Below are 12,749 nucleotides of genomic sequence, written 5' to 3' on the forward strand. Positions count from 1 at the left end.
GGTGACTTGCGGAGAGTCATACACCTTTCTTACCGTCATATTTTAGTCGTCGAGCTCTGCCATGATTGCACACAAAAGCAACAGGACCCTCTTAGGACTAATGTATTCAGATTACAGGCAATTATGGCTTATTACCATTTTGTGGGGGAAGCGGGGCTCATTTGCAGTATTTGTTCAGTGAATGTCTAATAACGGGAAGGGGAGGGTGCCTTGTGCTTCCTGCTGTGCGAGCTGTGATGCTGCAGGAGAACTGTAGCGTAGCACAAATATTAACGACTCATTTCCCCCTCACCTGGAAGACGAAAGTGGAGCTAATCCAGATACATCAGTGCTAATAGCCCAAATAAATCACTTGTGAGCTCACTTTGCGGCTTGTTGTCTTTTGAAGGAACAGATATGGAAAATCAAGCCACGGTCTGGTACTCATAAAAGGAGGATAATTTTCTTATGTTTGAACTTCTTTTAAACTATCTCTTTGTTGCTGCAGAGCATATACTCTGATTAGATATCTCGCAGGATGGTTCAGTTCTTAACATGTCAACAAGCTCCACATCATCAGCTTTTGTGTCACATTCCTTTGGCACAATTTGTATTCCATGTTCCTCTGCTGCAATTATACACACATGCTCGAAAGACCCTTTCACCTCTAAATCTTTTTTTTTTTTTTTTAGTTCAGTAATTCTGTTAGTAATCATAGTGCTGTGTGTCTTTGTAGTGGTGTGTGGTGGGGCTAAATGAGGTCAATATTTAAATTTTAAGCTGACTTGGCTGTGCGCTATTTACACAAGAAATGCTGTCATCTTAGATATTATTTTTTATTTATTTGTGAAATCTTTACACCAATCATATTGCTGAATAATCAAATATTAAATATCTGGCTGCGGAGACTAGCTTTATTGCTTGCCCAGCTTTGCGTAAGCAGGCCAAAGTCAATGTCATTCTGGTCCAATTTACTGGAAAACAAAAACAGCCTAAGCGTAAGCGTTAAGTGGCTTTTGGAAAGTTGGTTACCAAGAGGTTTTGAGATGGATTTCTTCCACTGACAAAAACTTTGTCGTCGTTTTCTCTCATATTAAGAAGCTTTATCAGGCGACAAATGGCCGGGCTGCTTTCATGGAGCAGTTTTCAGATTCTAAATTCGACATTATGAAATTCCAGCAAGGCAAGTCAGCAAACTTGTCCCTCTACCTATACCTCTACCTCTACGTCAGCACAGCTAATTTGCCCTATGGACTAAATGACAGTGTCACTTACTGGCTAATACACCGCGCTGTCAAACTCAGCATCCTTCCAGTGAATCTACACCAAATGTGAAGCATGAAAGGGTTGCTGTGTAGCGCCGTTCCTTTCCTCTGGACGCTCCATTTTTGCTGTGCGATGAAGTCTGCCGCAGTATATTTAGGTGTACGGTTTGGGACAGGAAGAGGGGAAGCGCTGAGGTTATTTGATTGCTTCATTATGGTCATATATATGGCCATATATTTATGTATACTTTGTTATGTATGTCATTACATGTACACCAGTGAGTGTTTGTTTGTTTGTGTGCATGTGCTTGTGTGTGTGTGACTGAGTAAAGAGGGCTCAGTGTTTGGACCACCCTGTGAGCTGGGCTGAGTGACAGCATGGGCCTCAAGACTCTCGCAGTACACACACACACACACACAGGCGCACACACACACTCAAGCACATACAGTACTCAAACACACGTCAGCGAGCTCATTTTTCAACATGTTTTCTACTCTATTAATGTCTCATGACCAAATACATATCATGCTCCAAAGCAAACACGCTGTATTAAAATGAAATAAATCACGTTGGGATCAGGAGAGAACACACTCTCTCTGGTACAACACTGTACCACCCAGTAGTATCACAACGAATGTACCTGCTGTTTTAACCCTAGTGCTCTCTACTCTATATTTCATATAACACATAAACATAACACCTGATTTGAAAAGACAGGTCAAACCTCACCGAGGTGCTCTAGAAAAAATATTTTCTTTCTCTGCGAACTTGAGGAATAAAGTAAATCTGGTGATGACATAAAGCTAAATTGAAATGAATTGTTACTTATATTCAGACCGTTTCTCCGTAATTTCCCATTAGTCACCAGTTGTTTCTCTTTATTGCGACGTTTCGCTTGTAATGAATAGAGGCACGAGTCCAGTTATCCACCACAATGAAGTGCGAGCCTTGCTAACAGTGTGTGTTTAGGCCTCCAGTCAGAAATTCAAAACAGGTCAGGCTCTGATGATGTCATTCATATCAAAGGCTTGTTTTTCTTCTTAACTTTATTAGTTAACCTCCCGCTATCTTGAGGAGCACATGCGCTCACTTATGCTGGTGGTTTTGCTATACTCATGAGGACACTGTGCGGCCTTTATGATTGTCTTTGTTGTTGCAGTTTGACTTCCTATCTAAATCTAATACTTGTGGGTTTTTTGTCCATCCAAGGCCAGACTAGTGGATATTACGCGAATTTTTAGGGAAAACCCTTGAATAAGGAGGACTGGATTCAAAGTATCAAAGTTATTCTTGTACAAGAAGGAGCGTTTAACAGTGCAACACACAAGAGGGTTACAGAGGAAAGGCTCCCTGAGGAACTGGTTCTTATACAATTTTCTCAAAATGGGCTGTCTCGGACATCTTCCCACTAACAATCCTTTTTTGGTTTTCCGCTTAGTAATGAACATTATGTTTCTTGTCAAAAATGACACTTCCCATAACCTGTCACTCTTGCCCTTGAAGAATTTTTAATTATCTCTCCCTGCCAGCTTCAGCAAACATGTGCCAGATAAGGGAAGTACACAAGATATGCAAAAGACAGAATACACTCACTGTCTATAAGAGTTAAAACATCTGCACCCCAGTATACTCTTAATTTTTATAACAGTGGAGATTTTTTTTTTTGTGCTGTATTTCTGTAGTACCTCGAAGATTATCCGAATATGATGTCATATCTTAATTCTTATGACTGTAGTTGTCAGGTAATCAAAGCGTAGTGAACCGTTATTTTATCATAAAAGTAAATCATGTAACATTTCCAAGAATTTATCCCATTTATTGTATTTTAGCTTACACCTAGGAGACGCTCAAAACAAATGTCAAATCTGATGTAGCTGAAATCAAAGCCAATGACTCCGAGTTGCATTTTCAAATATGATACTCTCAGCATTTAAAGCTAAAGCCTGAGTAGATATGAAACTTCATTTGGAGTTCAGGATATAATTTTAGCCTTTAATTTATTACTTTAGTAAACTTTTGCGATGTCAATAGTATCTGTATCTATGACCGTGACCACGACCTTGACCTCATTGATGAATCATAAAGCCTTGGACTTCCAAAAATATGCTGTAATCTTGGAGGTATCAAAACATTATTTCAAAGTTTCTCAGACTGATCGTCTTACCATTCCATCTTGTAATTTTTTAATTCCAATACAGTTTGATAACTGTGAGTTGGATAACTGTGGTTCAGGAATAACCGAACAAATCTGTCTAACCTATCCTAATCCATCTTGACCTTTAACCTCTCTTCTATGACGTCCATTGCTGTTAGATGATAACTGTATTAATGACCAAGTCTCCATAATTTAATAATGTTATTGCATAGCGGAAGTCCTAAAAATAAAGACTGTTGAGAGGCAACTAATCTCGCAACTGATAAACCAGTCCGTCTCAAATGAGAGGCCGGCATTGGCAAATGAGAAGCCGATGAGAACTTTCTCTTGTTACTCTCTAAGTCATACTGGAGATCCTTCCTCTAGGGCTGTCCATCAGGAACAGCTAACACATAAAACATAAGACACCTACTAAAACTACTAAAATACTTTTGGCTCCGTAAGCCGCGCTGTCTTGTAAATGTTTTATTCCACCTGCACATCAGTGAAGCATTTCCTTTTAAATAGCAGTATTGTAATCGCACACAGTGCTACAGTCTTGTTTCTGGTATCTCTCTCTGTCATTAGACACACTTTTGTGTGAATATAGCTGGGCTTTCCATCAATGCACCGGTAATTAAATAGAGCTCTGTAACACTTATTACAGTATTTTGATAGATGCATGAGTGAATCTGAAGAGAGCTTTGCAAAGTGCGGCAGAATGAGCAGTTGTTTGCAGTAGCAGAAAGGGAAAGGAGGAGAGACATTGGCTTGCTGGTTGGTGGGCTGAGGGACATCAAAGAGGGCGAAGCCAGCGCTGAGCTGAACGCTCTCCAATGATTAAAAGCAGGGACCACGCTAACGTCTGGATGGGAATTTAAAACTAATGAGGGAAAATAAATAGAGCCATGGCCATTGGCATGTGTAGGTGGAGTGATTATATATGTATGTGTATGCACATATACAATCTGTGTGTGTGTCTATGCATATATATGTGTCTGTCTGTGTGTATGGCAGTCTGACTATCCTCGCTGATGTGTCACTGCCGGTAAATCTATTCTTAACCCGAGAATCGATCTGTGTAGTCATACACCGGTAATTACAGTCATATTTTACATCAAAATTGACTCACCCTGTGCGGCTGTAAGTGACTGTTTATAGTACTGTGTGTGGTACACAGACTGTAGGAGGCATTTCATTTTTATGAATGAGTCATGTTACTCCGGATCATTTGTCCTTTCCGCCTGCCACTGTGACACACGCACAAACAGGAACATGCGCACACGAGTCGGGCGGGTGACAATAAGTGGAAGTGAAGTGCTGACATGGGCACATCAATTTGCAGAGAATCTGCGGGGCTGACAACAAAACCATATGTTCTGATTCACCAGAGGTGAAGGTTGTTGTTGCTGGTGTCTATAAGTAAATTCTGTACGTCATGAGTGACATCAGTACTGGAAGCACTTGTGGGTGTTTCTTAGTCATCATAATTGCCTACATTTACTTTTTAAAACTGTAACTCAAGCTTGTGTTATCAACTTATATTTCTGATTCTTACTTTTCTTCAATTCCTCGACCAGTCTACCTTTTTTTTTTTTATTTACTATCCTGCTTCTGTTTCTCGACTTCATTTTTCACTTTCTTCTACAGTAATTGATTCTTGCCTTTCGTCTTATTTTCTAATTTGCCGTTCTCCTCTTCTTTGTCTTCTTTTTTCCCTTGTTGTCATCATCTTTTCCATGTTCAAAGCACAGCTTAGGCAAAGGCACAGACTTGCAGAGCTTCTACAACAAGCCATGGTTTTCTTTGTTGATAATCCAAGCGCTTGGCTGGATGATAGTACGAAAAGCCAACCCATCTTAACGGATTCCAGGCCCCTTTCACAATGTGACTTTTTTATTATTACAAGTTGCATTTAGTGTCAGAGTTGAGTTATTTCTCAATCCAGTGCTCTTCCAAGATCTAATGGGCAATTATCTGTGGAGGAGAAGTTAATGGGTGTCCCATTTCACAAAGTCCCCAGTTATTTATGTCAATGAGCGCCATTGTGTGGAAACGTGGCAGACCCGTGCTAACCGCTCGACTTGTTTAGATTTTCTCTATGGAATCCCACACCCATTGTAAGCCAGCACCAACCACAAGACCAATGTGTGTGTGTGTGTGTGTGTGTGTGTGTGTGTGTGTGTGTGTGTGAATCTGTGCATGTGTGTCTGTATGTAAGTGTGTGTGTTTTACATGTGTGTTAAGTCCAGTTTAAGATGTTCAATACCAGTGTGTGTGTGTTTATTTGAGTGCTTATAGCCCAATGTAACATGTACATAAATGCAGAGACGTGATGAAAGTACATACTGACAGACAAATACGCACACACACACACACACACACACACACACACACACACACACACATCGGCCACCCCAGTACACACAAACCCATATAAACAGACATCCCGCCTCCCACATACACCACACACACACTTACCACAGACACTTACACAAGCAGAGCCGTAGACCTACCACCACATACCCAGACACCCTCTTACACACACACACGCACACACAAACCTAGCTAGAGACCCACAGCCACATATGCAGGCATCCCCCCATACACACACACACACACACACACACACACACACACACACACACACACACACACACACACACACACACAGAACCAGAGACCCACCACCAACATCAACACCCACAGGCTCAGGCTTGGTGACATCATGGCTTGGATGACAGCACGTCTTCCAGCCCTATTAGTCTGATTGTAGGTGGCTCCGCCACAGTGATTTATGGGTAAATATCCATAGTCTCTCTCTCTGCTGTGTTGATTTATGAGCCATGTTTTGGTCCCTTTGGTCCCCAGACCACAAGACTTGGGAGGGGGAATCCTGTACAAATAATGACATTGTAAAAGTGGAGACAGTGAGACAGAGGGAGAGAAGACCCGCCCTGTCATTCTCTCATCACCCACTGCTGTTGACATGTTGTGATTGGTCAGTGAAATCAGGAAGCACAGCACATGCATGTGTGATGCCAACTATAATTTTCTCCGTCAGTCATCTTGTAGTTTTCTCTCTTTACATGCACCTGCAAAATATGTACCTGTCTGTCTCCCTTTGCATCTGTCTTCCTTGTGCCTGCCGCCCAGCCTTTTTTTGTCCATTTGTTTTCCTATCTGTCATACAGCTTCTTTCCTTATTTTGTCTTTGCCTCAGAAGTGTTTGAGTTTTTAAGAGCCCTATTAATTCTGTTTTAACACCACAGTGGAAAATGGATTAGCACAAGAAAGCACGAAAGAAATAACTGTTCCTCCAAATCACTCTCTGCATTTGTTTTCTATATTTACTGAGCATATTACTGTTTGTATTCTGTTAAAAACATTGCACAGTATGAACTATTTAAACTCTTGAGCTTATGAAAACTTTGCATGAACCAGAAACACCTTGTGGTGAAGTGTTTGCCCAACACTGACTACTTTTCTTTCCAAGTTTTTGTCAACATAGAATAACAAGAACTACCAAGAATGACTGTACATGCATACACATTTTTAGCTTATTTGTCTCTTTTTTACCATCTTTCTCTTCAGTTTCTTTGTATATTGAAATGGTTTCCTTTTCTTTTTATCCCTTCACCTTCTCACCCTCTTTTCTCTCTGCCGCCCTAGATGTGTAGGAGGCCCCCAGTTGACTTACCATGAGCTGCTGTTTATAATTGGGTTGTGCTTTGTTGCCATAGCCTGCAGAGTGTTGCCCTCAGTCCAAACATATCTGGCAATCAATTAAGCAGTGAAAATGTACTAGCACCAATGATGTAACATGTAGCAAGAAGGTCTGCAGGTAGCTGTAAATGTCATAAAAATCACAGTTGACCTAGGTGGTCACAGTGGTGGAAGGGTTGTCTCTCAAAGTTACTTTTCTTTTAGCTGTACATGGAGACAGAGTAGCATATTTTATTGCTTATATCGCTTTACACCTCCATTAACACCAAAATATATTTGTCGAGCAAGTCATTGAAACATTTTCTATCACAGTGTATTTACAGTCTGTAAGTCTTACAATAGTTCAATGCTTGTATAGATAATTGCACCTTCATAAATTGCGGTTATTTTTGTCAGCTGCGGTATTATTACATTGTTGTTGTTGGGAGGCTTTGCTGTGTGTGTGTATCCTGAAGCCAGCTGTCACACTGTATTCCCAGGAGCCTGTATAGGAAGGATACACTAAAAGGCCACCCGCTGAGAGCCCTTCAAGGAAGTCTCCTAAATGTGTGTGTTGATTGTGTGCACGTTTGAGAATAAGTGCTGTGTGTTTCTGGATGTATTGGGCTGTGCACGTAATCATCTGTGAGTTATAATTAGAAAAGGTCCTCCTGACTGACAGGTGTTGGGGCAACCTGCTGTGGCCCCTCAGTAGTACATGCTGGGTGCATGCTGGGTCCTGTAGTCTCAGTTCCAGAAATTGGCAGGTGGATTTTATTGATGCAACAAGCAAGGGTGGATGAATGGAGGGATGGATGGATGGATGGATGGATGGATGGATGGATGGATGGACACAAAAAAGGCAGTATTTCCTGTATATCTTTTCAGATTAATACCAACGTGTTTGACATTTTCCACCGGCTATGACTAATGTTCCCTATACTATTCTATGCTCTGTCCCTCAGTGGACAATGAGGTGGCAGAGATTCGTATGTGCCCACAGCCAGACACCGAAAACACACACTGAGTCATAATACACCATGCCAGCACCATACACACACATACTGTCCCTCATTCACATATACACTCAGAGACTCACCCACAGCAGTTACCCACAGTCGCACTAAAGGTCACCAGACACTAAGCACAATATAGATTTCATGACTAAATTAATTTATATTGACGTTCACCAGAGCTAAAAGTCGTAGCGGGTGGGCTGTTACTGTAAGAGGAAGCATGATTTGCCTACTGGTCATAACCACACTCTTCATATGTACTCTCTGCTTGCTGATTTTCATGTGTCTAATAGTCCTTTTTAAGCTGATACTCAGCCTGTACGTCAAGAATTCATTGGTACAGCAGCAAGCATAGTTGATGCACCTCAAGGTCATTTCCTGACAACAGACACTTGGTAAAAGAAAATATACAGCATCTGTTGTGAGCCACTGCTCATGGTCAGTATGTTCTACTGCTGACCTAAAAAAATATATTTCAAAATCTGCCATAAAATGGATTAAAACTTTAAAAATGTATTGAATTAACAACATATTTACAGTCCCCAAGAAAACATAACTATGAAATCTGTTTTAAATAATACTGATGTCATGACACATCCATGCAAGATTTGTACTGTAATAGTGCATACTAAACAAAATACATAGTTTAACCGCAGACTGCCATGTAAGTTCCTCATTCAATGTGAATAACCTAGAACAGAATATTTACAGAAACTCTGGTTAAATAAATAATGAAAAAGTTACAGCAATGACACACAGTAGACGATGACTGTCAGGTTATGGATTGCAGTGCCTTATTAGTGTCTCATGCCCACATCTTCTGTAAAGGGCTTGTCTGGAGGATACGAGAGGTCAGTAGGTCCCATGTGAGTCAGCTGTATGGGGAATCAGCCCAAATCTGTATTGTCTAATATAAATTTGTCTGTTGATACATTTGTTAAGGTGACTTATCGTCAATCACTCTACGCTGATGACGAGCTGCTATTCCTGCCAAAGAAAAAATCACAAATTCATATAAAGCTTTCTTTCATCATTCTGACGTCTGCAACAATGGCATTGGATTTCATTCAAAGTAAATCTTATAGTAAAGAGGCATGCATGATAATACGCACAAAAATGCTATTTGAGCTGTTTGTCAGCTTTACATACCTGTGCATACCAAAGACAATAATTAGCAGCAGGGAGTTGAGGCAAAGTGCTCAAATAGATCATTAGCTAATTGTTTATTTACCGCTGACTCTAGATCTAAGTTGTCTCTCCAAACGTAATTGGAAAACAATGCTGTAGTCTCAATTTTCCTGGATTTAATGAGTGGAAAACCAGTACCAACAAAGTATTTGATGTGCAAGCAGAAAAAATGACAGGGCGTTGAGTAAATGCGTGTACAGAAATGCTTGTTAATTTAAAGAATGATGGCCAGTCCTCCAAATGTGCTGTTGCTCCATATAAAGTGTTTTCTGGTTGCACAAGGTGGTCCCAGAGTAAAAACAAGGAAGTGCACCTGCTCATCTCCATCCATCCATCCATCCATCCATCCATCCATCCATCCATGTCTCTCATCTGCACAACTTCATCCCCTCCTGTAAACCTTTCCCCTCCTCCCCGTCGATCATTCTCTTCAGGCTACTGTGTCGGTAATGAGCATTTCCTCCAAACCCCTTCAACCCCCCCCCACTCCGTCAACTATTCTCTCACTTTCTCCCCCCTCCTCTCCTGTCCTCCCCTTCTCACTGTGTGCAGAATTGGAGAAGCTTATCGCCTAGCAACCACAATTAAAGTACAACAAGTCAGTGGAGGTAGCAGCCACCATCGGAGCAAGCTTCACAAACCTTCGTGTGACCAGCGGCTTTAGACAGAAAAAGAGGAAAACAGGGAGAGTTAGATAGGGAGGGAGGTAAACGGAGCTAAAGAGTTGAAGTTGGACAGGTGAACAGCAATTACAGCCACCACTGGAACAGTGAGGACTTTGGGTTTTGAAAACAAGAGAGAAAAAGAAGACAGGGTGAGTGGAGTTACATTTCCCCGACTGGGTTCACTTGGTTGAACTCGACAGGTATGTATGTGTGTGTGCTGGAATGAATGGATGCGAGTGAAGGTATTCTGCCGGTAACATGGTGTGTTTGTGTGTGTGTTACTGCTTGTGTATGTTTGCTTGTGAGTCAGTGTTTGAAGAAAGCCATGTTAAGCAGATTATGCTTTTGACGCATTTGGAAAGAATACACCATATATTGTCTGTGGAATTTCACAGCTGTGGTGGAATGCCAAGATCTTTTAGTAACTGCTGTAAAGGTATGCATGCAAAGAAAGATGGGAAGTACAGTCTGTGGGTAAAACTGGACTCTGATAAATTATTGGAGGACTTGAAAGCATATTGTCACTCCTCATGTTTTTAAAGAGTTGTTTGCACATCTGTTGAAAATATGTCCACAACTTGGTCTTTGTCTTCCCAGTAGTGGACCCAGTATCAGCACCAGTACCCAGTTTCCAGTTCCCCAGTATCATTAAGATAAATGACTAATGTGTTAAAAGTAGCTCCATTAGTTGTCAGGTGTGCTGTCTCCTTCTACCATCGTCTATGGAAACATGGCTCAGGGGGAATTTATGTAGTGACAGAAATGATACAATATGCAACGACAGGGAAAGGATTTGTATGAGCTGCTGAGATTGCACATGAGCTGTCACTCCTGATTTGCTCTTATTTTTGGATTATCATTAGTGATGCTTTCTGTGGGCACCGGTGGACAGAGGTGAGAGGGTTCATTTGTGAATCAGGTTTGTGAGAGGCTGGTGCACACATGGGTAAAATATCATTTGATGACATTATTCGATTAATGTCAATTTGATGAATGATCACAGGTAGGCAGGCTGATTGGTGGATGATGACGTCCACAGGGAAACAGCATTTTAATTGAAGCTTAATTCCATAACCTCACATACTATATATGAAACAGAGGATATTGTCCATACTTGTCCTCACTTTGGTATGCTTGTTTGGTACTTTTTTTTTTTACTGGTCAAATTTTAGGCTCTCCAAAATAAACCCTAATCAGCCTTAAGAGTGCAGTTGCGCTGGAAGATACTTTTATTGCATGATTGAAAGAGGACATTTTTTTCATAGTGAATACCCAGATAATTCCCATAAATTTACTCAACAATGTTGTTAATCAGGATTTTGAAAACTATGAAGTTTAAATGATGAGTGGGACAGAGACTGTAATTGCTTGAAACTCTGATAGTACTTGCACAGATTGGTGCACTATGAACTCGAAAAATACTTAATCAAATTGAAGTTTCATTGAACTACTTTCTCCAGTCGCTTAATTTTTATTTCTAGAATAAAAATGTTAGGAAAAACTTCTGCAGCTTTGTTCTGCTTTACAGAACGTCATATTGTAGAGTTTCAGCTGTGTTACTGATGGGTGTGTAACTAAGCATGCTATGCTTAGTTACACACAGTATGCTAACAAGTTCGCCATTCTGTACTTCAAATGTGATAATATGCAACCCCTTTGTACTGCCACCAAGTGGCCAAAAAATGCCTTAGCAGGATCAATATCTATAGATTGTAATTCTGCTGAAACCTTGAATAATGTAGAAATTTGTCAGTGGAATAAGGCAATCACAATGAACCACAACACAGCTGTTTCTTGTAATTCTGTAGTAATGGTATTCCTGTAAAGTAGACAATGTAGACAAAATTGCCTTTCAAGAAATTAAGTCTCCAGCATCCTCATTCATGCTCTGATGCAGTAATTAATTCAGCCCTAAAGGTGGCTCTAAAATAGTCCTCCATCACCCCCCACAGACCTATCTTTCAAATGATGGACACCCACCTGCCCCGCCATCCCCATGGCAGACTGACGCTACCTGAGGGCACTGTGGGGGAGCTATGAGGGGAAAGGTCAGTCCCTCTGTATGACCTATCCTATCCCCACCAGGAGGATGAAACTCATATCCAGACTACACACAGAGAAGTCAATCGCTGGTCAAAATGTCACTGCACTGCATATAACTGCATATAAAAGGACACACACATAGACAAACACAAACACACTCAAAACACCAGAGTAGAGGAGACACTCGCTGATCAAAATGTCAGTGCACTGCACACATAAAAGCGTCAGCAACAATTTAGAAAAAACTCTTGTGATGTTCAGTTTGAGATTCAAAGGCGGTGGATGCCTTTTCTTCACCTCTTTTTTTAATCATACACTGACAGTACTAGGCCTTGTTTTCGTGGCAGTGCAAGGATGAGTGCAAGCAGCACGCCGACTGTTTGGTATTTTCTTGACCTTAAAATTCACTTTGTCTGTTCATTTGAGCCTGAATTAGCCTCTTTGCCAAAGATGAAAATTCAAAACAGCGACAGAATTTCACTCCAAAAATGTCTCCAGCCTTAGGGCCAGTTATGTGTGCGTGTATGTAATGAGCGTCTGCGTGTGTTGTGTGCACGCTTCTGGCTGTCTCAGCACGAGTCACCACTGAGAGCTATACACCTCCAGAAGATGCAGTCAGCAGGGGCATACTATGTGTGTGTCTGCACCTTTGCATATAGGTGTCAGTGTGTGTGCCGTGCACGTGTGCCTAATGAATTGGCTTTGCTGGAGGGATGTATTGAAATGTCCCCTGTTGAGTAGAGCTGGCAGGAA

At 41.1% G+C, this 12,749-nt stretch overlaps 1 protein-coding gene across 5 annotated transcripts in view; it reads left to right on the forward strand.

Annotated features, from left to right (window-relative positions):
* The window catches only part of ankfn1b (ankyrin repeat and fibronectin type III domain containing 1b), a 122,561-nt gene that overhangs the window by 61,496 nt on the left and 48,316 nt on the right, over positions 1–12,749 (forward strand). Inside the window, exons 1-2 of one of the 5 annotated variants that reach the window (XM_027289558.1) lie at positions 9,877–10,102; positions 11,906–12,001. The exons of 2 other annotated variants lie outside the window; for them this stretch is intronic. In XM_027289558.1, coding sequence (XP_027145359.1) covers positions 11,990–12,001 — 12 coding nt within the window. In that variant the 5' untranslated portion in view covers positions 9,877–10,102; positions 11,906–11,989. Of the gene's footprint in view, positions 1–9,876; positions 10,154–11,905; positions 12,002–12,749 lie in introns of those variants that run through there. 2 more of the 5 variants (XM_027289559.1, XM_019268312.2) reach the window with 2 other exon arrangements.

Source organism: Larimichthys crocea, chromosome XVI (assembly GCF_000972845.2).
Source record: "Larimichthys crocea isolate SSNF chromosome XVI, L_crocea_2.0, whole genome shotgun sequence".
In the NCBI taxonomy this organism is placed as follows: domain Eukaryota; kingdom Metazoa; phylum Chordata; class Actinopteri; family Sciaenidae; genus Larimichthys; species Larimichthys crocea.